Below are 21,289 nucleotides of genomic sequence, written 5' to 3' on the forward strand. Positions count from 1 at the left end.
GAAACGGCCAAAACAGCCCAGGATGCACTGCTTTTGGCCAAAATGTTTTTTTTATTTACTCTAAAAAGACTCATCTTCTGAGGTACAGTATCCCTGTTGGAACTGGTGACAGGGACACCAGAAGGGGTTAGGCTGAGGTGAGTCGAGAGAAATCGAAGTGTCCAGTGAAGAGGTATCGTCGGTGAAAGAGCAGCTGGGACAAGCGGGCAGAGGTGAGGGGTCTGCGCTCGTGCTCCTGTACAGCTGCGTGAGCTCTGCCACAAAAGGCCATGGTGATGGGCTGGAGCTGTTGTTGAAAGTCCCATTTTCTTGAGCAACCTCAACTTTTCTTGTTCCTTCTCCTGACTCTGCTTTGCCTTTATCTCTAGTCGGATCTTCACTTTTCCAGGCAGAGTCAGTATCAGCTTGTCCCAGTGCTGCTTCATCTCCCTGGCTCCTTCTGTAGAAATGGGTTTCAGAAAAGACTACTCATTGATATGAATTAAGAGGCCAGGTAAAAAAATCTTACAGCAGAAATCTCAGCAGAGTACTGCCAGCAGCTGCCTTGGCACTCCAGGATACTCTAACTGCAAATACCCCATTGCCAACTGCAGCAATAACTAACTCTGGGGAAAAGCCAACTCACGGGTCTCTCTTCCTCAGCCGTGAAATGACTATGCAAGATCCAACTAGCCCAGACAGCACCACAGCCAAGGCTACTGCGGTCACTGGGATATAGTACTTGTGCAGCAATTCGTGACCAGCAGCCTCAGACCTTCTCCCAGCATCTGCCCCTGCAGGAGAAAAGACAACGCCACACATTACTGTGCTCTGCGCTATGGATAGCCTCACAGTGTGCTTCACATGCCCAAGAGATTTGTTTTTCAGTGGTTGGTGCCTCTGGCTCTGGTGTCTTAGCGCCAGAGGACAAGAAGGATCGCTTAAACTTCTCGGGGAGAAGAGCCCACGTGCCAGCGAGCAGTTGCACCAGCACTACCTGTCTGTTCCTCTGGGCCGCAGGCCAGGGCTGTGTGCTGGGGACCTGCGGGTCAACCAACGAACGGCACTGCAGGGGTAGAGCAGAAATGCTCCTGTTTTCCCAAGCGGACATCTCCTGAGCACTCCCCTTCAGGACGTCCCAGAGGCTGAAAGATGGGATCCAGCCCACGGGCTATTGCCTGGCTCCTGCAGTGCCACCTGCTTGTCACCCCCAGCCCCGATGCACACGTTGCGGGAAGGCTGGCCCCGGGAGAGCGTGGCGCAGGGCTGGGTTGTAGCCCTCAAATGGCCTCACGCCCAAAAGGGCAAAGTTCCTAAATTCCTGGGAACTGGGTGCGGCAGGAGGTGAGCAATCTCTAACCACGTCCAGAGAGGTCTAAGAGCATCTCTCTGGCACGCTGCTGGCAATAACCTCCACACACCAGAGACGACAGTCGTCCTCAGAGAGCCACTCCTGGCTTCTTTGACAACACCTTCTCTGCACTAACACTTCCAGGTTTGGCTGCTGACATGACATGCAAGAGCGGGCTCCGGGGGAAGAGCCTGCAGGCACACAGTGATTCTGACTGGTGACACTGGATGACCACGGGACAGCAATTACCTGGCATGCCATGCTCTTGCATTGCCTCTCTTTCTTCATTGGAGACTGGCACGGTGTGCCTGCTTCCCTTCTGAAAGGCCTCCTTCTGCACACTCTCACGGTTGGTCTCTGTAGAAAGAAAGCGGGACAATTAGAAGCAACCGTTCCTCATCAGGAAGACGATACCTTCACGAGGCGATACTCTCCAAATACATTAATAAAGCTTAGAAACAAAGCCTGGGCTTTGGGGAGTGCATCTAGTCCAAAGAATGTGACGTTCACAGAGAAAAAATTAAGCACATGACACTTTTCACTCTACCAATACAGACAGCAAAACCTGACCTGCTGGGAAACAGGAAATTGCACGTGTGATCTTCTTGTTCACATTACATGTACTGCATTTTTGGCAAACTGCAAGATGATGCTAAATTGCTTCCTTCAAAGAGGATGGGAAAAAGCCGCAGCCAGCTCAGCTGGCGAAAGAGGCCTTCTGAGAAGCACATCCCACCGTGACAACTCCAGCACACGGGAAGGGGAACAGACACACACGGTGGACTGACCCCCAAGCTCTTGCAACCATGTTCTGGGCACTTTCACAAGCGGCAGTGAAGTCCCCCAAAACAAGAGGAAAACCACAGCCAAGTTTTCTGAAACACAACTAGAAATGGAGAGCTAAACCACCCAAGACTGAATTAACTGAACGATCCACTTAAGGCCGCCTTCAAGGGAGGTGTCCGGCCTCAAGCTGGGTGTCCGGCTGCGACCCACCCCTGACCCCAAGGTGTCACCGAAAGTCCTCAGACATCAGGGAGAGCAAAGGGGCTGGACCAGGCTGTGAAGCCTGGGCTGCTCCAAACCCGGCTGGAGGATCAATCCTGCCTGCAGCCCAGGCAAAGCCTGCTGGTCCCAGCGACCGAAATCTGCTTGCGCATCATCTCCACAAGCCAAGGGCCCTCTCCCCTCCAGCGACTGGCAGGGTGCTGGCCCTCTCATGGCTCATGAGCAATTAGCTCCTCCGCATGTGCCTCACATGCTCCAGGAGCAGCACCAACAGTCACAGTCATCCTACCACAGCTATCAGTCTGCAGGCTGAACGTCAATCACAAACAAATGCCTGCAGAATCAGCATCTGCACCTGACTTCCAACATTAGGAAAGGGCAGCCAAGACTTCTTGGGACGTCATTCCTGCCTTGAACTTGCCCAGCCGCAAACTGGGCTGTGCATGAGCTGAACAGAAATTCAGCACACACTGGTTCCTGACATCTGGATACCAGCATCTGCACAAAGCAGCTCTGACCATTAATGGTACAACTGGGGCAGCAGCTGCCTCTGGGACTCAGCCAGAACCACAACGGGTAGCAGACGCTGTGCTGGATCATCTCTGTGGCTCATCGGCCCAGGCAAGGCATGAAATCGAGTGCCATTGCAGCGAGGCTCTGACTGATCCCTTCCTGCTGTGCAGGCTACAGCACGTCCACACATGAATCTAAAACCTCAGCTTCCCAAGCTGTACGGTTAACAGAGTGAAATACATTAACCAGGTGCTGCTTTCTCCAAGTCTTTCAGGATTTCCTTTGGAACTGCAGATATCTTTTGGGAATAGTTCCCTATTTTAGCTTTATACTTTCGTCTTTGAGGACATTAACAGGAAGTATGAAGGTAAAAGTCACATGAATAAAATATTGAAAATGAGCGCTTATTCTGTCAAGTCAATACAGACTGACTACTCACCCCTGGGATGCCAGCTGGGATTCAGCCCAGGATTCAGCCACGGAGCTGGAAAAGCCCTCTGTCTGGCCACGTCTGCAACCAAACACCCACGAGAAGTTACCATCACGTGTTCTGATCTACATCATCATAACTGAGTAGCAGAACATGCAAGGGGATCACGTAATGACACGGCACGCACATGCAGGTCTGTATTCTCACACCTGCAGAGGCACCTGGCTGACACTGGGACTTTGAGCTGGCAGCTCTCAAAGAAGTGAAAAGCCATGACGTACCCATGCGACCTGCCTGTGGGTCAGCCCTGAAACCCAGCCAGGAAGCTGGATAACCATCGCCTGCAGCCACATCTGTAAATGAACATAGGACAGAGCAGCTCCCGTGAAATACTTCCAACATACTTCTTCAGATCTGAATGACAGTGAATGCAATTCAAACACAGGATTACTCCAGAGCACTCCTCTCTCCCTTCCACTCAGGAGCATCTTGCAAACATTTACCGGGTGCCTGCAGTGGCCACTAACCAGGCATGGAACTGTCAGGAGAAAGGACTCCCTGGAGCTCACACCAGCTCCAAGCTCAACCCCGACATGCCCACTGGCTTTGCGGCCAGCCCTAGAAGCACTGCAGGGGCAGAGAGGCTGGCAAAGACAGCTTAGCAAGGCAGAGCGCCCCGGGGCACATCACTGAGCCAGACCCATTCCCTCTCTGCTCTTCTGCCTGCCTGAGCATCAGACAAGAAAGTAGTAAGCTAAATTTCACAGGAACAGAAAATTAAAATGTAAATGCTCATTCACTGAAGGGCCTTACCTGTGGGATCACCCCAAGGCTCACGGACAGGCTCAAGTTGAGAAGTTAAGTAGCCCCTGTCTCCACGGACAGCTGTAACCAAGCAGAGATGAAAAACGTTCCCATCGCATGTTGTGTTCTACCTCTTCCGCAGTGACTGGAAGGGGGTCAGGCAACAACACGGGACCCAGACGCGGGCTGAGATGTCCAAAGCTGCAGAGGGACCTGGCTGGGACCTGGCAGCTTTCAAACCTCTGTCTCCAGCCCATGTGCAACACCCCTCAAGGACCAGATGGACAAACATACGGCCTCTCAGGGCCTTCTCACCAGACCTCTCACACACACAAAAGGAAGCCCACACTAAAGTGGGAGCGTGTAGCCCCGGAGGAAAAAATGATCATTCACGATTCTTACAGAGAAGAGCCTGCTGGCCATTGGAAGGCTGAACTACCACAACAAAACATTAACAGATAACAAACCAAATATTAAAAAATACAAAAGGCCAGTAACAAATGAAGACTGAATACTTCTTACCTCTGGGATTCCCCCCCAACCTCAGGAATTCTCCGTCTGTGCACATGTGTGATTTGATTTAACCTCCACCTGTGTGCAACCCTGCTGCAAGTTTCGGGCGATCCTTGCCATTTTCGAATCTTTAAGTCACAGATTTCATTGTAACAAATTCCATCGAATCACTCTGTTAAACTGGCTGAGGAAGCCAACACCAACAAACTGGAGGAAAAAGTGATCGCCCACGCTTCTTGGGGACAAGAGCCTGTGAAAGGCTGCGCCAGCGCTACCCCTGCGTGTTCCTCCGGGCTGGGGACCTGCGGGTCATCCAAGGGGAGCAGGAATGCTCCCATTTTCCCAAGCGGACGAGTCCTGAGCACGCCCCTCCGGGACGTCCCCGAGGCTGAAGGCCAGACCCACGGCCCTGGGCACGGCTGCAGCCAGCCCGGGGAGAAGCGCTGCCACGGGCTGTCGCCTGGCTCCTGCAGCACCACTTACTCGCCACCCCCGGCCCAACACACATACTGGGGGCAGACTGGGCTGGGCGGCAGGGAGGGTCCCGCAGGGACTCAGCGCTGGGTTTCTTACCCCGCACCGCCGCTCCCAGCTCCCCTGCTCACCCAGAAAACGCCCCCGAAGCAGCTGCAGCCCCTCTATGCCTCCCCACAGGGTGTCTGCCTGGCTCGCTCAGCCTGACCCAGCTGCTCTCCCGGACCCAGCCCTAGCCCCGGCCCCACTGCTGCCCCGCTGAGGTGCGGTGGATGCCACGCTGCCCTGCTCGGAGCTGGGTGCTGGCCCCCTGCCCCCCTGCCTACCTGCTCCCTGCGCTCGCCTTGGAGCAGCCTGGGCGTCCCAGGCTTGCAGGGCCAGCACGAGGAGGCAGGCGAGGACCACGGCCCCCCAGGCTCGCACCATGCTGCTGCCGCTGCTGCCACTGCTGCCGCAGCGTTGCCCGCAGCTGGCACAGCACAGCATGTCAAAGCGGGGCTCTGTGACCTCACAGCCCTGTCGGGCCACCCCTTCCGCCAGGCCTCCCCAGCGCAGCCCCGCTGCCAGGGCATTACTGAATCGGCACACTATGGCATCTCCTGGTTCTACACAAGTGTGGAAGAATCATAGAATCATTTAGGTTGGAAAAGACCTTCAAGATCATCGAGTCCAACCATCAACCATGCCCACTAAACCATGTCCTGAAGTACCCCGTCCACTCGCTTTCTGAATACCTCCAGGGATGGTGACTCAACCACTTCCCTGGGCAGCCTATTCCAATGTTTGACAACCCTCTCAGTAAAAAATTTTTCCTAATATCTAACCTAAATCTCCCTTGCCTCAGCTTGAGGCCATTTCCTCTTGTCCTATCTCCAGCCACCTGACAGAAGAGACCAACACCCACCTCACTACAACCCCCTTTCAGGTAGTTGTAGAGAGCTAGAAGGTCTCCTCTCAGCCTCCTCTTTTCTAGACTAAGCAGCCACAGCTCCCTCAGCCGCTCCTCGTAAGACTTGTGCTCCAGACCCCTCACCAACTTGGTTGCCCTTCTCTGGACACGCTCCAGCAACTCAATGTCTTTCCTGTAGTGAGGGGCCCAAAACTGAACACAGGACTCGAGGTGCGGCCTCACCAGCGCTGAGTACAGGGGAACAACCACCTCCCTGCTCCTGCTGGCCACAACGCTATTTCTGATACAGGCTACGATGCCATTGGCCTTCTTGGCCACCTGGGCACACTGCTGGCTCATATTCAGCTGGCTGTCAACCAGCACACCCAGGTCTTTCTCTGCCAGGCAGCTTTCCAGCCACTCTTCCCCAAGCCTGTAGCGCTGCATGGGGTTGCCGTGACCGAAGTGCAGGACCCGGCACTTGGCCTTGTTGAACTTCATACGATTGGCCTCAGCCCATCGATCCAGCCTGTCCAGATCTCTCTGTAGAGCCTCCCTACCCTCAAGCAGATCGATCCTGCCTCCCAACTTGGTGTCATCTGCAAACTTGCTGAGGGATGCACTCGATCCCCTCATCCAAATCATCGATAAAGATATTAAACAGAACAGGGCCCAACACCGAGCTCTGGGGAACACCACTTGTGACCCGCCGCCAACTGGATTTCACCACAACCCTCTGGGCTTGGCCATCCAGCCAGTTTTTCACCCAGTGAAGAGTACGCTTATCCAGGCCACGAGACGCCAGTTTCTCAAGGAGTATGCCATGAGAGACACTGTCAAAGGCCTTGCTGAAGTCAAGGTAGACAACATCCACAGCCTTTCCCTCATCCACTAGGCGGGTCACCTGGGCATAGAAGGAGATCAGGTTGGTCAAGCAGGACCTGCCTTTCGTAAACCCATGCTGAGTGGGCCTGATCCCCTTCTTATCCTGGACTTGCCATGTGAGTGCTCTCAAGACAAACCGTTCCATAATCTTCCCCGGTACCGAGGTCAGGCTGACAGGCCCGTAGTTCCCCAGATCCTCCCTCCGACCCTTCTTATAAATGGGAGTCACATTGGCAAGCCTCCAGTCCTCTGGGACCTCCCCTGTTGACCAGGAACGCTGATAGATGATAGGGAGTGGCTTGGCAAGGACCTCTGCCAGTTCCCTCAGTACTCTTGGATGGATCCCATCAGGTCCCATAGATTTGTGAGTGTCCAGATGGCGTAGTAGGTCCCTAACTATTTCCTCCTGGATTAAGGGGGGTATGTTATGCTCTTCATCCTTACCTTCCAGCTCAAGGGGTGGAGTACCCTGGGGATAACTGGACTCACTATTAAAGACTGAGGCAAAGAAGGCATTAAGTACCTCGGCCTTTTCCTCATCACTGGTTGCTACGTTCCCTTCTGTATCCATTAAAGGAAAGATATTCTCCTTGGGATTCTTTCTACTGTTAACATATTTGTAAAAACATTTTTTGTTGACCCTTACGATACTGGCCAGATTTAGTTCTAGCTGAGCTTTTGCCTTTCTAATTTTCTCTCTGTATGATCTAACAAGATCCCGGTACTCCTCCCAAGTTGCCCGCCCTTTCCTCCAGAGATGATAAACTCTCCTTTTTTTCTTGACTCCTAGCAAAAGCTCCCCGTTCAGCCAGGCCAGTCGTTTTCCTCGGCGGTTCGACTTGCGGCACATGGGAATAGCCTGGTCCTGAGCCATTAAGATTTCCTTCTTAAAGAACGTCCATCCCTCCTGGACCCCTTTGCCCTTCAGGACCGTCTCCCAAGGGACTCTCTCAACCAGTGCCTTGAAGAGGCCAAAGTTAGCCCTCTGGAAGTCCATAGCGGTGGTTTTGCTGACCACCTTCCTTGCCTCACCAAGAATTGAGAATTCTATCATTTCAGGGTCGCTAAGCCCAAGACGGCCTCTGACCATCACACCTCCCACCAGTCCTTCCCTGTTCGTAAACAACAGATCTAGCAAGGCTCCTCCCCTGGTTGGCTCACCTACCGGCTGTGTCAGGAAGTTATCTTCCACACACTCCAGGAACCTCCTAGATTGTTTACTCACTGCTGTGTTGTATTTCCAGCAGATGTCTGGAAAGTTAAAGTCCCCCACGAGAACAAGGGCACACGATTCTGAGACTACTGCCAGCCGCTTGTAGAATGATTCATCCGTCTCTTCAACCTGGTCGGGCGGTCTATAACAGACTCCCAGCACAATATCTGTCTTATTGGCTTTCCCTCTCATCCTCAGCCATAAGCACTCCACCTTGTCATCAGAATCGTGTAGCTCTGTACAGTCAAAACATTCCCTAACATAGAGAGCCACCCCACCACCTCTTCTACCTCGCCTATCCCTTCTGAAGAGCTTGTAGCCACCCATTGCAGCACTCCAGTCATGGGAGTCATCCCACCAGGTTTCCATGATTGCAACTAAGTCATATCTATCCTGCTGCACGATGCCTTCCAGCTCCTCCTGTTCATTGCCCATGCTGCAGGCGTTGGCATCCACCCCTAACATCGGCATGCTGCCCCCAGGCTCCTCTCTGGTGCACCTAGTTTTATCCCTTACCCCCTTCGAACCTAGTTTAAAGCTCTTTCTGTGAGCCCTGCCATCTCATGAGCAAGGATTCTTTTACCCCTTTGAGACAGCTGGACACCATCTGTCGCTAGCAAGACCGGTGCTGTGTAAACCTCCCCATGATCAAGAAATCCAAAATTCCACCGATGGCACCAGCCTCTGAGCCACGTATTAACCAGGTGTCTTTTCCTGTTCCTTTCAGTGTATTTCCCTGCCACTGAAGGGATTGAGGAAAACACTACCTGTGCTCCCAATCTTTCTACTAATCGTCCCAGTGCCCTGAAGTCCCTTTTGATTGCCTTTGGATTTCTCTCTGCAATCTCATCACTGCCAACCTGCACAACCAGCGACGGGTAATAATCAGAGGTCCAAACCAGACCAGGGAGTTCCCTGGTAATGTCTTTTACCCGGGCCCCAGGGAGGCAGCAGACTTCCCTGTGGGATGGGTCAGGTCTGCATATTGGGCCCTCTGTCCCCCTCAAAAGGGAATCGCCTACGACAATTACCCTCCTTTTTCTTTTTTCAGAGGATGTGAGAATGCGTGGGGCTGCGTGACTGGGCCTAGGCACCTCCCTAGATAGGACGTCATCTACACCCCTGATCTTCACTGGCCTGGTCCTTAAGTTCCAGAGCCCCATACCTGTTGCGTAGGGGCATCTGGGAAGGTGAGGGAGACCGGGAGCGGATTCGCCTGCCTCCCCGAGCAGGGACCTGTATCCATTCCTCTCCATCTCTTAGGTCCCCTCCTGCTTGGTGGCTAGAGGGCAGGGGAACCTCCACTTCTTGTGGAGCCTCCATCTGCTGCCTCTGCCTCAGGGATGGTGGGGTGTGGGCCCACCAATCTATCTCCCTCTCACACTCCCTGATGCTCCTCAACCTTTCCACTTCCTCCTTCAGCTCTGCCACCAGGCTGAGCAGATCATCCTCCTGGTCACGCCTCACACAAGAGGTGCTGCCGCTGCCCTCCGACATCAGTGGTAGACTCAGGCACTCCCCGCAGCCAGAGACCTGGACAGCCGCACGTTTACATGGGAGCTCTGTCTGCGTCGCCACGTTTTTCCCAACAATGGCTTTCACCCGAGTGGCAGCCATACCTGGGTCTCCCTCTGGGCCGACACCCACCACTTGAGTAGCCTTCTCGAGCTGGGAAGAGGGGGGGCTGCGCCCTACCTGCACTCCCTGCCTGTGCGAACTGCCGCGCCACCGCCCTTTTCTGCCGCGCCACGCCCTGTTCGCCGCGCTCCCTGGTCGCTGGCGCTCCTTAGGGCCGTTCAAATCTCCTGCGATTGGCCCTGGCAACGCCCACGCCGTGTCAGCCCCTCTCGCCAGAGCCGCCGGCTCTGCACGGGTCCCTCCGCTCTTCCCCGGCGCTCCTGGGCCTCGGGAACCCCCCAGTCTGCCTCAATCTAGCGCTTAGCCGCCGACTTACCGTTGCATCTGCTGGCCTCGCCGCTGACTGAATGAAGAAGCAGCAGTGGAGGAGGGCGGACCTATCTGGGGAGGCAGCACAGCGTCTAGGAGCGCACAGGCACTCAGGTCTTGCTTCCCAGAAATCAGTCAAGACCAAGAGCTCCACAGGAAGACTGCATAAAAAAGCCAACTGCAAGTGCTTTTACTTGCTACCAACTCCTGTGCAGCGTCCCGAGGAGCAAGAAGCGCAGAACAAGAAACCTTCCTTCAAGTGAAGGCCCGCAGCCTGCTGTTTGAGCCAGAGGCAGAGAGCACCAGCTGAGAACAACCTCTGCTTTAACTACACCTAGCTCTGCCACCTACACAAGGAGACCAGCTCCTAATGATCCCTAGCCCTAAAACCACAGATCTTCCCTAGGGCAATGCTAAGGAAATACCAGAGCACAGGGACACCTGGTCATTCAGTTTAAGCTGATGGGGAGGACAGAGGACTAGAAGGAGAGCACTAAGATGAGGGAGAAGACTAAGGAGCCGAGAAAGAAAGGCTAGAGAGATGGAGAAATCAAACAGGGATGAGGTGCCCTGCAGAGAGGAGGAGGAGGAAGACAAAGTAGGGGTGAGGAGCAGGACAGAGAGATGGGGCCAGAAAGAGGAAGAAGGAAAGGGAGACAGACAGGGACAGGGAGTGGGACGTACAGACGGAGAGAGAAAACGAAGGACAGGGAGAAAGACAAAGGGACTGAGAAATAAAGAGAGGGTCAGATTTGGACAAAGAGACCGAGAAGGGGGGGGAAACAGCAATGGGCTGGAGGACAGACAGAGGAAGAGGACAAGAGGGCTGAGAAGCAGGAAAGAGGAAGAGAGGACAAATAAAAGGGAGAGCCAGCTGGACAGCGGTGTATAGCAAGAAACGATGGGACAGGCAGCAGGACAGAGAAATAAAGACAGAAAAAATGGGGGCAGGGAGCAGGACAGGGGTGGAGAGAGAAGCAGCAGGGACAGAGGGATAGAGAGAAGAAAAAGACAAGAAGAAGGGTGGGGGACAGGGCAAGACGGTAACAGGGAGCAATAAGTACATGGATCATCAGAGAAAGACAGGGACAGGGAGCAGGACAAGGCGATACAGAGAGAGAAAAAAAGGACAGGGAGGAAGGACAAAGAGAAAGACAGGCGAAAAAAAAAGAGACAGGGAGCAGGACACGGAGGCAAAAAAGCCGGGGTTGGGCAGCAGGACAGAGAGATGGAGAAGGAAAAAAGAGCATTGAGCTGCAGGACAGAGATGGAGTGAGAAATAACAGCGACAGGGAGCAGGAAAGAGTGACTAAGAGAGGGCAAAACCTGAAGAGGGAGCAGGACACAAAGGTAGAGGGCAGGGGGAAGACTCGGGGAGAAGAACAGAGAACCAGAGAGAGAATGAGAGGAGTAGGGAGCAGGACAGAGAGATGGAGCAGAAGGGGGAAAAGATGGGCGGCAGAACAAAAGGCAAGAGAGACAAGGACAGGGGCAGGGAGCAGGACAAAGGGGTGGAAGAGGCAACAAATAGTGATGTGCTGCAGGACTGAGATGGAGGAAGTAAAAAATAGACAAAGGGGGCAGGCCAGAGTGACAGGGAGAGAAAAAAGGAACAAAGAGCAGGACAGCATGGGAGGAAAAACCAACCGTGATGGGCAGCAGGATGGAGAGATGGAGAAAAGAAAAATACTGCGCAAGAGAGCGGGGAAAGAAGGGACAGACAAGGGGATATAGTGAGAAAGGATGGGCCAGGGAACGGGACAGAAAGACAGAAAAGATGGGGACAAGAAAAAGGACAGAGGGACAGCAAGAGCAAAAAAGGGACAGGAGTCTGGACAGAGATGGAAAAAGAAGCAGCAGGGAAAGAGGAAGAGAGGCAGAAAGAGGGAGAGGGGGCAGGAGAGAGAAAGAAAAATAAGGACTGGGGGCAGGATAGAGATTGCAAAAAAAGCCTGGGGTGGGCAGCAAGATGGATAGGGAGCAAAAAAGAATAGGGGCAGGGAGCAGGACAGAAGGATATAGTGAGAAACACTGGGGCAGGGGGCAGGCCAGAGTGACAGACAAGAATGACGACAAAGAGAAAGACAGGGACGGTGAGCAGCACGGGAAGGATGGGGAAAGCAAAAGAGGTATCAGGAGCCCTGCAGGGAGGTGGAGGAAGGGCAAAAAACCCAAAGTGTCAGGGAGCAGCAGAGAGGGACAGAGAGATAAGAGATGGACAGGAAGAAGGACAGGGACAGTGGCATAGAGAATGAAAAAAGACAGGGATGAGCAGGACAGAGCGACAGAGAGAAAGAAAGAGAAGCAGAAGGACGGCGGGGTGGGGCAGGCAGATAAGGACACAGAGGGAGACATACAAGCAGAGAGAGACAAAGGACAAGGCACAGGCCAGAGAGACTGTGAAAATCAGAGCGTGATGCAGATCTGGACAAAGAGTCAGAGAAGACAACAACGGCAATGGGCTGCAGGGCAGAGAGAGAGGAAGAAAAAACCAGAGGGGCAGGGAGGAGGAGAGAGGGACAGCAAGGAACCAAAAGGGACACGTAGAGCAAAAGAGAAAGAGGGACCTGGAGAAAAGAGAGGGACGGGGGCAGGACACAAAAATAGAGATAGGGGAAGAGGTACAGGGAAGTGAGAAAAAATTACACAGAGAGAAAGGGGAGGGGGCAGGGAGGTACTGAGGGGCGCAGAAGAGGGGTGACATGGCCCCAAGGGCCTGGGACTCACCGGAGCTCTGACTCTCTGCACTACCAGGCAAACTTTAAAGTTCTGGCACTTCCTTCTCTGTCTGTGTGTCCTTTCCTGCCTTTCCCCTTCTGCAGCTCCAGTCACTTGCCTGTCCTCCACCTAAGAGAACGCGTTGGTGGCTGACAACGTGAGGCTTCCTAGATACACAGCCACCCACTACGGGGCCGCCCTATATTTGCCATTGCATATACAGAGCCCACGGTGCACGTTGGTGATCTGGTCTGCCGAGGACTACGCAGAGGGATCCCTCCTCCCCCCGCAGAGGTCGGCTCTCTCTTGCTTGCAGCTGGAGAGAGACAGAGGGACGGCCGTCCTCATTCCTCAGCTGCTTCACCTTCTTCTGATCTCTTTGGCTTCCGCCGCAGCAGCTCCTCGCCAAAGGCAGCAAGCGTCCACCTGCCGCCAGGAGAACGCAGCCAGAGACAGCCCACGCACACCTCAGCCAGATGCAGCCAACGGACACCCGAGCCCTCGGTGTGGCCTCTGGGAGAGGGAAAGCAGCAGCAGCAGCTTCGGTTCCTGCAGCCGGCCCCAGGCTGGAGCCCCTCCTGCTGCAGGAGCTCCTGCAGACACCGCTCCTGTTGCAAATATTTTGCTAAAGAAATTAAAATTTGATTATATAAAAGAGTTTGGTTTGATTAAGAAGTAGAAAATTGTGAAGCATAGGTATGGGAGTGTTAAGTCTGAAATGTAGTCATAGGAACTTTAGAAAATGTACTATGTGTAACCATAAGAATTCAAGTATTGTCTAAAATCAGTTAACCACAGAAACTTTGACGAAGATTTGTTGATTTGTAGTGTTTTGTTTTAAGAAACTAAGGAAACCGTTATGGACACCAGTTTGCTGCTTGGAAACCCCTTACCCTTCCCACCTCGATCTAATTATCAAGGATTCCAATCAGTAGAGTTAAGTGAGATTAACCAATGATTGTTTTAACATAAGAATATTAATAAGAAGGTGTGACTGAAGGACCAATGATTAGAAAGGTTAAATTTAAGAACAGACATAGTATGCATTTTTATGTAAACTAATACAGATGACGGTGAGAATCGTACCGCTCAGAATCACCCAAGAGAGGTCAAGAAGCGGACAAGTGAGGAAGACTACGGAAGACCACCAGAGGGCTCCTGAAGACCACCAGAGACCTTCACTGCGCCTGCGTGAAGAGACATTCATATATGCTAATGATTTATCGGAAAGTTAATGATTATGTATAGCATTTCCAGAAGGTTTAGTGAGTAACAGGTGTGTATTTAACCTGCACAGTTAGGCCAGACAGGTGCACACGATAGGCGGAGCGATCCCCCGTGTGCCCAGCGCTGCGATAAAGGAGTGCCCGCTTCTTAACTTCTCATTGCTGTTAAGGAGTTTTATTCCGGATTTGGGTAACGCTCCTTCCCCGCACCCCGCCTTAACCGAGGCCCGAGGGCACCCGAGGCCCGGCTCGCTGCTGCCAGGACAGGCCGTGGGGCGGCCTGGGGCTGCGGGACAGGCCTCAGGGGAGGTGCTGGGGGCGGCTCAGGGGGGCTCTGGCAGTCGGGGCGCCCGCCGCCTGTGCCCGGGGGGGGGCTCCGGCCCCGGCTCCGGCTCCTTCCCCTCCTCAGCTCCCGGGTCCCTGCCGGGGCTGCCCCGGCCGGCCTCTCTCCATCCGACGTACGTCCCTGCTTAGCCACCACCCCTCGCTCACCTCATCCCCCTTTCCGCACCCCGCCCCACCTCACCGGGCCGCACTGGAGCAGAGACTGCAAGACCAACATGGCCCCCGGCAGCCCCGTGCCCACGGTAACAGCTCCAGCATGCCCCGGAACCACCAGGGCCCCCGGCAAGCCCCGCAGGCCCCAGGACTACAGCTCCCATGCAGCCCGGAACCACCAGGGCCCCCGGCAGCCCCGCAGGCCCCAGGACTACAGCTCCCAGCATGCCCCGGGGCGCTCCTTCCTGCTGGCCTGACCCTGCAGCGACACCCATCCCGGCCCGGCCCCGCCGCCCTCCGCGCACCCATGCCCGCCTCCCCGGGGGAGGAGTAGGAGGAGGAGGAGGAGGAAGAAGAAGAGGCAAGAAGAACAAGAAGAACACGAAGAAATACGAAGAAAGAAGAAGAAGAAGAAGCTAAGAAGAAGAACTAGAAGAAGAAGCACCTAACAAGCTAAGGAAGAAGAACAAGAAAACCAAGAAGAACCTGAAGAACAGAGAACAAACAAAGAAGAAAACAGAGAGAAGAACAAGAAGAACAGAAGCAAGAAGAAGAAGAAGAACAAGAAACAAACCAAGATAAACAAAAGAACAAGAAAACAAGAAGAAAGAACAAGAAGAACAAGAGCATAAACCTAAGACACAAGAAGAAGAACAAGAACGAACAAGAAGCAAGAAGAACAGAAGAACAAGAAATAAGAACAAAAGAAGACAAGAAAAAGACAAGAAGAACCAGAAGACCAAGAAGAAAACAAGAAGAAGAGAACAAGAAGAAAGAGGGACAGGAGAAAGAAAGAGAAGGAGAAGGAGAAGAAAAGAAAGGAGAAGGAAGGTCGGGACAGAGCAGCAGTAGAGAGGGGGGACAGGCGGTGGGGCTGGCCGGAGAGGGCGTAGCAGGACGACGACATGAAGAGGGAAAAGGCGTCAGGAGACGGAGTGACAGAGAGATGGACAGGGAGCAGGAGAGAGGGACGGAGGGGAAGGGTGAGAGGGAGAGAGGCAGGGAAGAGAGAAAGAAAGGGAGAGGCACGGGCAGAGAGCAAGGGAAGGATGGGAAATAGCCCAGAGAGACTGAGAAAGAGAGGGATGCGGATCAGGACAAGGAGGGGGAGAAGGACAGAACAGCGATGGTCTCCAGGATGGAGACGGCGGAGGAGCAGAAGGGGATGGGGAGCAGGACGGAGCCCAGAGAGAAGAGAGAAGGCCCACCCAGCTGAGCAGGGGATACAGGCAGGAAAGAGGGGCCAGGCTGCAGGAGAGAGAGGAATGAGAAAATACAGACAGGGAGCGAGAAAGAGAAAGAAAAAAATAGTGGAGAGAGGGAGGAATTAAAAAATGGGGGCAGGGAGCCAGACAGAGTGCGGTGGGGAGAGACCAAAAATAGCAATTCTGGGCAACTGCCCCCATTTCTTGAGCACTCCCCAGGAGCTGCATTACCGGGAGCCTCAAGGAATGTGCTGCCTGCCAAAGCCCTGCCCTGGGCCCAGTCCTGTGCCCTAGTATTGGTGAAGAGCATTGCCTTGCACAGTGGCAAGGACTGAGGGAAGAAGAGGACAGCTGGGGGGGGAAAAATCACCGAACTGGTTTTTGGTTTTTGTTTTGTTTTTTTTTTTCTTGACGGTTTTGCTTTTAAAAAGAATAGTATTTAAGCTCTAAATACAAACTGCAAGGAAAAGGAACCAGGGGTACCAGTCTGGACACATTTAAAGCCTGAACCCATTCAACAGCTGCACCAACCACCACTCCTGCTGCACACACTCCACCGCCTGCCTGCAGGTACAGGCAGCCGCCCTGTTTCTTGCCCAGGCATGGCAGCACCAGGCAGCTCAAAAAAATGTGCTGCCTGCAAAAACTTGAGCACAGCTTAATTCTGGTCAATTTTTCCTCTTCTTAGGCTGGGTTAAAGACTCATCCATCAAGTGGTGGCTCAGGACCATGCCGGGGCAAATGGCACTGCTTTTCTGAATCCCATGGCAGCGATGGGCAAAGGAACAGGTTGTCAAATCCCGGGCCTGGGTACATGTGTGGGTTTTCAGGGTCACCCCTGCCCGATTTTTCCCAGCGAAGCCCCAGGCAGTGCCAGCCCCGTGCTGCAGCCCCAGGGCTGAGGCTCAAGGAGCTGGGCGAGCTGGACATTTCCACAGGTGCTGCATCCTGCTGGGCCCCCACCACCAGCTGCTGGCTGCCCTGGACTTCCCCGTTCTCTCCATCTCTGCTTTGTGCCAGTGGCACCCCAGAACAGCCTGCCTGCTCCCCACAGCCCCACTGCCGTCTGCATCTGCAGCTCATACGTGGTGTCCACATGGCTACAGCTGATTTGGGGGGGTGGCAGGTCTGTCTTGTGGCAGCAGCCTGGGAATGTGGGCTAAGCAAACCCCATCCCTCCTTTTCAATCTTGTCCCCAGGGAGACCCAGTGGAGACGTAGCGTGCGCTGGAGAGCGTCCTTCAGGGAGGTGACAGCCGATTGCACAGCAACGCTGAGACCCACCTGACAGCAAAGGCGCCTGGTGGCCACGGACGACCCTATGTAGCTGGTTCTCTTGAGGCCAGCAAAGCAGCCTTCCTCTGCCCTTGGTTTTGTGAGATATGGACAGGCGCAGAGATGTTTCTCAGGCCTCCAGGCCTGAGGAGGGTTTCCCAGTGCCCCCATGAGAGATCCTCTCTCCCAGGAAGCATCTCCCCCTAGAGCCAAGGCCGTATCGAGCCCCCCCGAGCTGGGTACGGCTGTCCTGAGGGGTCCGCAGGGAGGATGGGGTCATCTGCCTGGTGGCTGTGACACAGAACATGATGAGCCTGAAGCCCTGTGGCCATGGTTGGCTGGTTCACGTCTCCAAGTGGCCTTTCTCTCCATGGAGCTTTTAACCCACGGCACTTTTCACAGAGTGTGATGGATGATGTGAAGGTGATGCTGGGTGATGTCCTTGGCTCTGTCCCACTCCCACTTCGAAGTTTTGAATGTCTGAGATCTGGGGCCACCTGCAGGCTCTGCTGGAGATGGTCCAGGGAGTTTGTGTTCCATTGTTTGATACCTTAGGGCTACAATGTGCTCAGGTTATGGTATGCTGTTGTTACGTGTGCAGGGCTTGGGATGGCAGGACTACAGGATGCTAGAGTTTAAGCAGTTAGGATTAAGCATGTACCGTTATGGACCTGATTTGGGTTTGTTGGCCCTGGGTTCTTGGAGTTTTTATTTTTGCCTTGTCTTGTGTTCTGGGTGTCTCTTTTTTTTTTATGAGATTCCTTTTTATCTGTTGGCTCAGGGTGGGAAGGGCCTTGGAGTATGGGGCCCTTGGGTGTTTTACGTCGTGTGGTTTGTGTTTGGCGCGTTCTTCTGTCGTCAAAACCACCATGTTTGTGGTGTAATATCGATCTGCCAGGTCGGACAGTGTTTACTTCTGGTGCAGTCTGACCCATTTCCAGTGAGCGGAGGTATGGTAGGTGAGGTAGTAGGTATGGAGACTTGGAGTCAATTGTGAACAACCCAAATGACTAATGGGCACTTTATCCCACTCATCCCTACCCAATTCTGTATTGCTACGGACTTTACCAGCCATAGTCATGGACTCTGGGCCTAGCTGTAGTGAAGTCAAAGCAGGATTAAAAAAAAAAAAAAAAAAAAGAGTGCTTTTCCAAAATGCTTACCAGACTGAAAACACCAGATGGCTGTGGGCAGTGGGAATACACAATGGGCGTGTCATCAGCAGAGGACACGTGATGTGGGTACAGCTGTAGACACAACGTTTTCAACATTTCATGGCCTTGAGCAGCACAGCAAGGATTTTCAGGCAGCAAGGCCAGCTGGCAGGATTGTGTGACCAGCTCCTTCTGAGCGTGGAGATGGCCGTGGGAAAAGACCGTGCTGTTTTCTTGTTGGTGGTGTAGCAGGGACAGTCAGTGGAAACTGGCTCTCGGGGCCCTGTAATTGGGAGGTGTCGTTCTTGGTACTCGTGGGAAAATGACTGAGGGAGGAGGCTAAGTCATGAACAGGCCATGTTAACTGTATGTGAGAAGTGACAGAAACAGCTTCAGGGTGTTAAGGAGGGCTGTTAGTTGTGATTAGAAGGCATGATTGAGGTGATCCTTGTAGGGCTTTCTGTGGGGTCAGAACAGGGCAAGACTGTATGTAAGGACAGAAAGTTGAGCCGATCAGAACTCAGGCAGGAGATTATTTGGCAGTATCTGGTGAAGTCTCCTCTTGCACATGTTGTGCAGAACTGCGTAAGGCCATGACTGCTGGCGAGAAAGGAGTGTGCTAGGAGTGTTGGAGTGCAAGGGGATTGCACACGGAATGGGGGATGGAAGTGGTCACAGACTCATTTCTCAGTTTTCCATGGGGCTGTTCTGTGTACACCATGTACTTCACCCTTGCCTTCAAGAAGAAGTGCCACCTTTCTGGTTAAAAGAGGAAAAAAAAAAGGTAATGTGTGGGAGAGCAAGACCTTGGAGGGTTGATTACCATGTTTAGTCTTACCATTACCTAGAGTTTTAAAAACATTTCCTTGAACACTTCCCAAAGAAAAAGGCATGACTTTCTGAATAGCTGTTTTCCCTAGGGAGCTGCATCTGACTAAGCCGATGAGAGAGTTCTGCCTGCTGTTAAGTCACTGAGGCTGATGACAGATCACCCAGCAGATTTTGGCAAGGACAAACAAGATAGATACTTAATGCTTTTCTTTTACTGTGCTGATCATCATTTCTGGAACGTGTCTTGCATAAGTTAGTCTTCAGGTTTTGCAGGTTGTAGGTTTGGCAGGATTATTGTGTCATTAACAGATGGTAATAACAAACCCCGGTGGGATGGGGTTAAGAATCAGAGGGTAAAAGTGAGAAAGAAACTTGTGGGTTGACATAAAACCAGTTTAATATGAAAAGAATTTTATTTTTTAAATTGTAAGGAAAAAAGAAAACCAACAGAGAGAGGAAAATAAAATGCAAGAAAAACAGGCAGTGCACATGAAACAATTGCTCACACCCACTGACCATGCTCGCCAGTCCCTGAGCAGTGGCCCCCCTGCCGCCCTCCCCCCCAGTTTTTTGCTGAGCATACGTCATATGGTCTGGAATATCCCTTTGGTTAGTTGGTGGTCAGCTGTCCAACTTTGTCCCCTCCCACACTTTTCTGTGCATCTCCCAACCTACTCACTGGTGGGCGTGTGAGGAGCAGAAAGGCCTTGACGGCTGTGTAAGCACTGCTCAGCATATAACTAAAACATTGTGTATATCATCAACTGTTTCAGTCACAAACCAACATTGGCCCATACAAACTACTACTGTGAAGAATTTAACTACCCAGCCAAAACTAGGACAGTAAGGCATTTTGGATTCTATATTTACCAAGAGTGCTTGAGCAGTTTTAATGTTATGTTGAGGGACATGTAGCTATGTAGCAGAAGAAAGTGAAGACAAAGAAGATGAAGATGGCAAAGATACTCAAAAGCGTTTAGCCTTTGGCAGCAGTAACATGTTCATATAACTGTTAAATGGCAGTTTTCTTTCATGTATTTTTGTTTCTTTTCAAAGATTTACAGATGAGTTTTGCTATTTTCAATCAGAATTAGGGATTTTAACATAAACTTCTCCGCTGAAATGTAAAAGTGACCAACTATCCTGGAAAGAAGGTGTAATGGGCATAGCCTGATAGTTTTCTCTTGTAGTTTACAGTTCTACATAAAACGCAGGTTGTGTGTTTTTTCATTTGTGTGCTGTGCATATGATAAAAAACCCCCAGAGACAACACAAAACGCTACCCCTGGAAACTTCCTCTGAAATTAAGAGGTGGGTGAGACATATCACTTTTCTGCTTCTTCCACTATCCTGCTTTCTCTCTAAACTTCTTTGTATCACTATCATAAATCCCTTGCTTACTCTAGACCAAGACACTGTAAGATATTTTTCTGGGGCCGGTCTTTTCTTGTCAGGTGGAGAGATCCATGGGACATGCTCAGTCCACGAGGCAAAAGGACAAACAGGTGGGTGTGTGGTAGTGATGGTTCTCCCTTTATCATCAGTGCTGTCAGTCACGTCAGGGAATAATGCTTCTCGAGGGGTTTCAGATTGGTGTAATTACAGAATAATTATATGGATGTTCCCACAGTAGCCTGAGAATATGAGAAGAACAAAGATTTGGGGGGAGAGAGGGTAATTTTAATTAGTGCAAGATTTTTTACAAGGCAGCTTTTGTGGTCAGGACGACGATGATGGAGGTGGTGGCTGAATTCTGTAATGGATATTCTTTGTTGTGGAACTGAATCCCAAATCACCTCTGACGGTCTTAGACTACTGAATCTGGGAGACATACAGACAGTTTCTTTCTTCAAACTGAAAGTAGCTCGGAGATCCTGTTTGGAAGTCTAGTATGTTTGGGACATGAGGCCAGTTGGGGTTGGGGCCCCTCAGGGGGGGGCTGTTTCCTCCCTGTGCCTTGGCCTGGCGCTCACAGCTGGGAACGGGCTTTCCAAATCCTGCTGGAAGGAGCCAGATGTGGGACTTGGGCTGAGCTGGGGGACAGGGAGCACCCCTGGACCGGCCAGCCTCAGGACCTGCGGTAATGTGCCTTCAAACCAGCTCTCCCAGCAGGACACTGCCCAGGAGTCACTTTGATTGTTGCTGTTCTCTCTTCGGAAGCATGGTATGCACCAAGCACACCCGAGCTGCCCCGTGCCAGGGAGAAGACTTCAAGCACAGGCAGGCTGATGGCGACAGTTCCACCAGCTGTCCAGCTCCAGAAGATGCAGGTAAGATGCCACAGAGGGAGAGCAACCGTTTGTCACTTCTCTTCTCCAGGAAGGATTTAACAGCAGAAGGGAGGCAGAACACAAAAGGGCTTTGGAAGTCAAAAGTG

The 21,289-nt window shown here is 52.5% G+C and overlaps 1 protein-coding gene and 1 long non-coding RNA gene across 4 annotated transcripts; one reads left to right on the forward strand and one right to left on the reverse strand.

The window, feature by feature from the left end:
• Positions 1-31: 31 nt before the first annotated feature.
• LOC115337796 lies at positions 32-13,361 on the reverse strand. Of its 2 annotated transcripts, none has more exons than XR_005931869.1 (7): positions 10,014-13,361; positions 4,095-4,166; positions 3,563-3,634; positions 3,291-3,362; positions 1,580-1,687; positions 626-773; positions 32-439 (listed from the first exon to the last, which is right to left on the reverse strand). XR_005931869.1 is itself a non-coding variant. In XM_041121767.1 (7 exons), the coding sequence occupies exons 1-7, from the start codon at positions 4,651-4,653 to the stop codon at positions 61-63; spliced, it is 897 nt and encodes a 298-aa protein (XP_040977701.1). In that variant the 5' UTR covers positions 4,654-5,690; the 3' UTR covers positions 32-60. The 2 variants fall into 2 exon arrangements, 1 of the variants encoding a protein (XP_040977701.1); XM_041121767.1 differs by lacking the exon at positions 10,014-13,361 and adding an exon at positions 4,608-5,690.
• Positions 10,672-16,974, forward strand: LOC115337798. Of its 2 annotated transcripts, XR_005931870.1 has the most exons (4): positions 10,672-10,686; positions 15,732-16,223; positions 16,342-16,442; positions 16,853-16,974. It is a non-coding gene; the product is annotated as an uncharacterized LOC115337798 (long non-coding RNA). The 2 variants fall into 2 exon arrangements; XR_003922243.2 differs by lacking the exon at positions 10,672-10,686 and having other exon boundaries at positions 15,453-16,223.
• Positions 16,975-21,289: the final 4,315 nt, after the last annotated feature.

The sequence above is a fragment of the Aquila chrysaetos genome, unplaced genomic scaffold (assembly GCF_900496995.4).
Source record: "Aquila chrysaetos chrysaetos unplaced genomic scaffold, bAquChr1.4, whole genome shotgun sequence".
NCBI lineage: Eukaryota > Metazoa > Chordata > Aves > Accipitriformes > Accipitridae > Aquila > Aquila chrysaetos.

Coding starts and splice junctions, on each gene's coding strand:
- LOC115337796 (XM_041121767.1), bottom strand. CDS start 4,653: ATGTGCACAGACGGAGAATTCCTGAGGTTGGGGGGGAATCCCAGAG. Junction 4,167..4,607: donor GTTGGGGGGGAATCCCAGAG/GTAAGAAGTATT, acceptor GCTTGGTTACAG/CTGTCCGTGGAGACAGGGGC. Junction 440..625: donor CGGCTGAGGAAGAGAGACCC/GTGAGTTGGCTT, acceptor CCATTTCTACAG/AAGGAGCCAGGGAGATGAAG.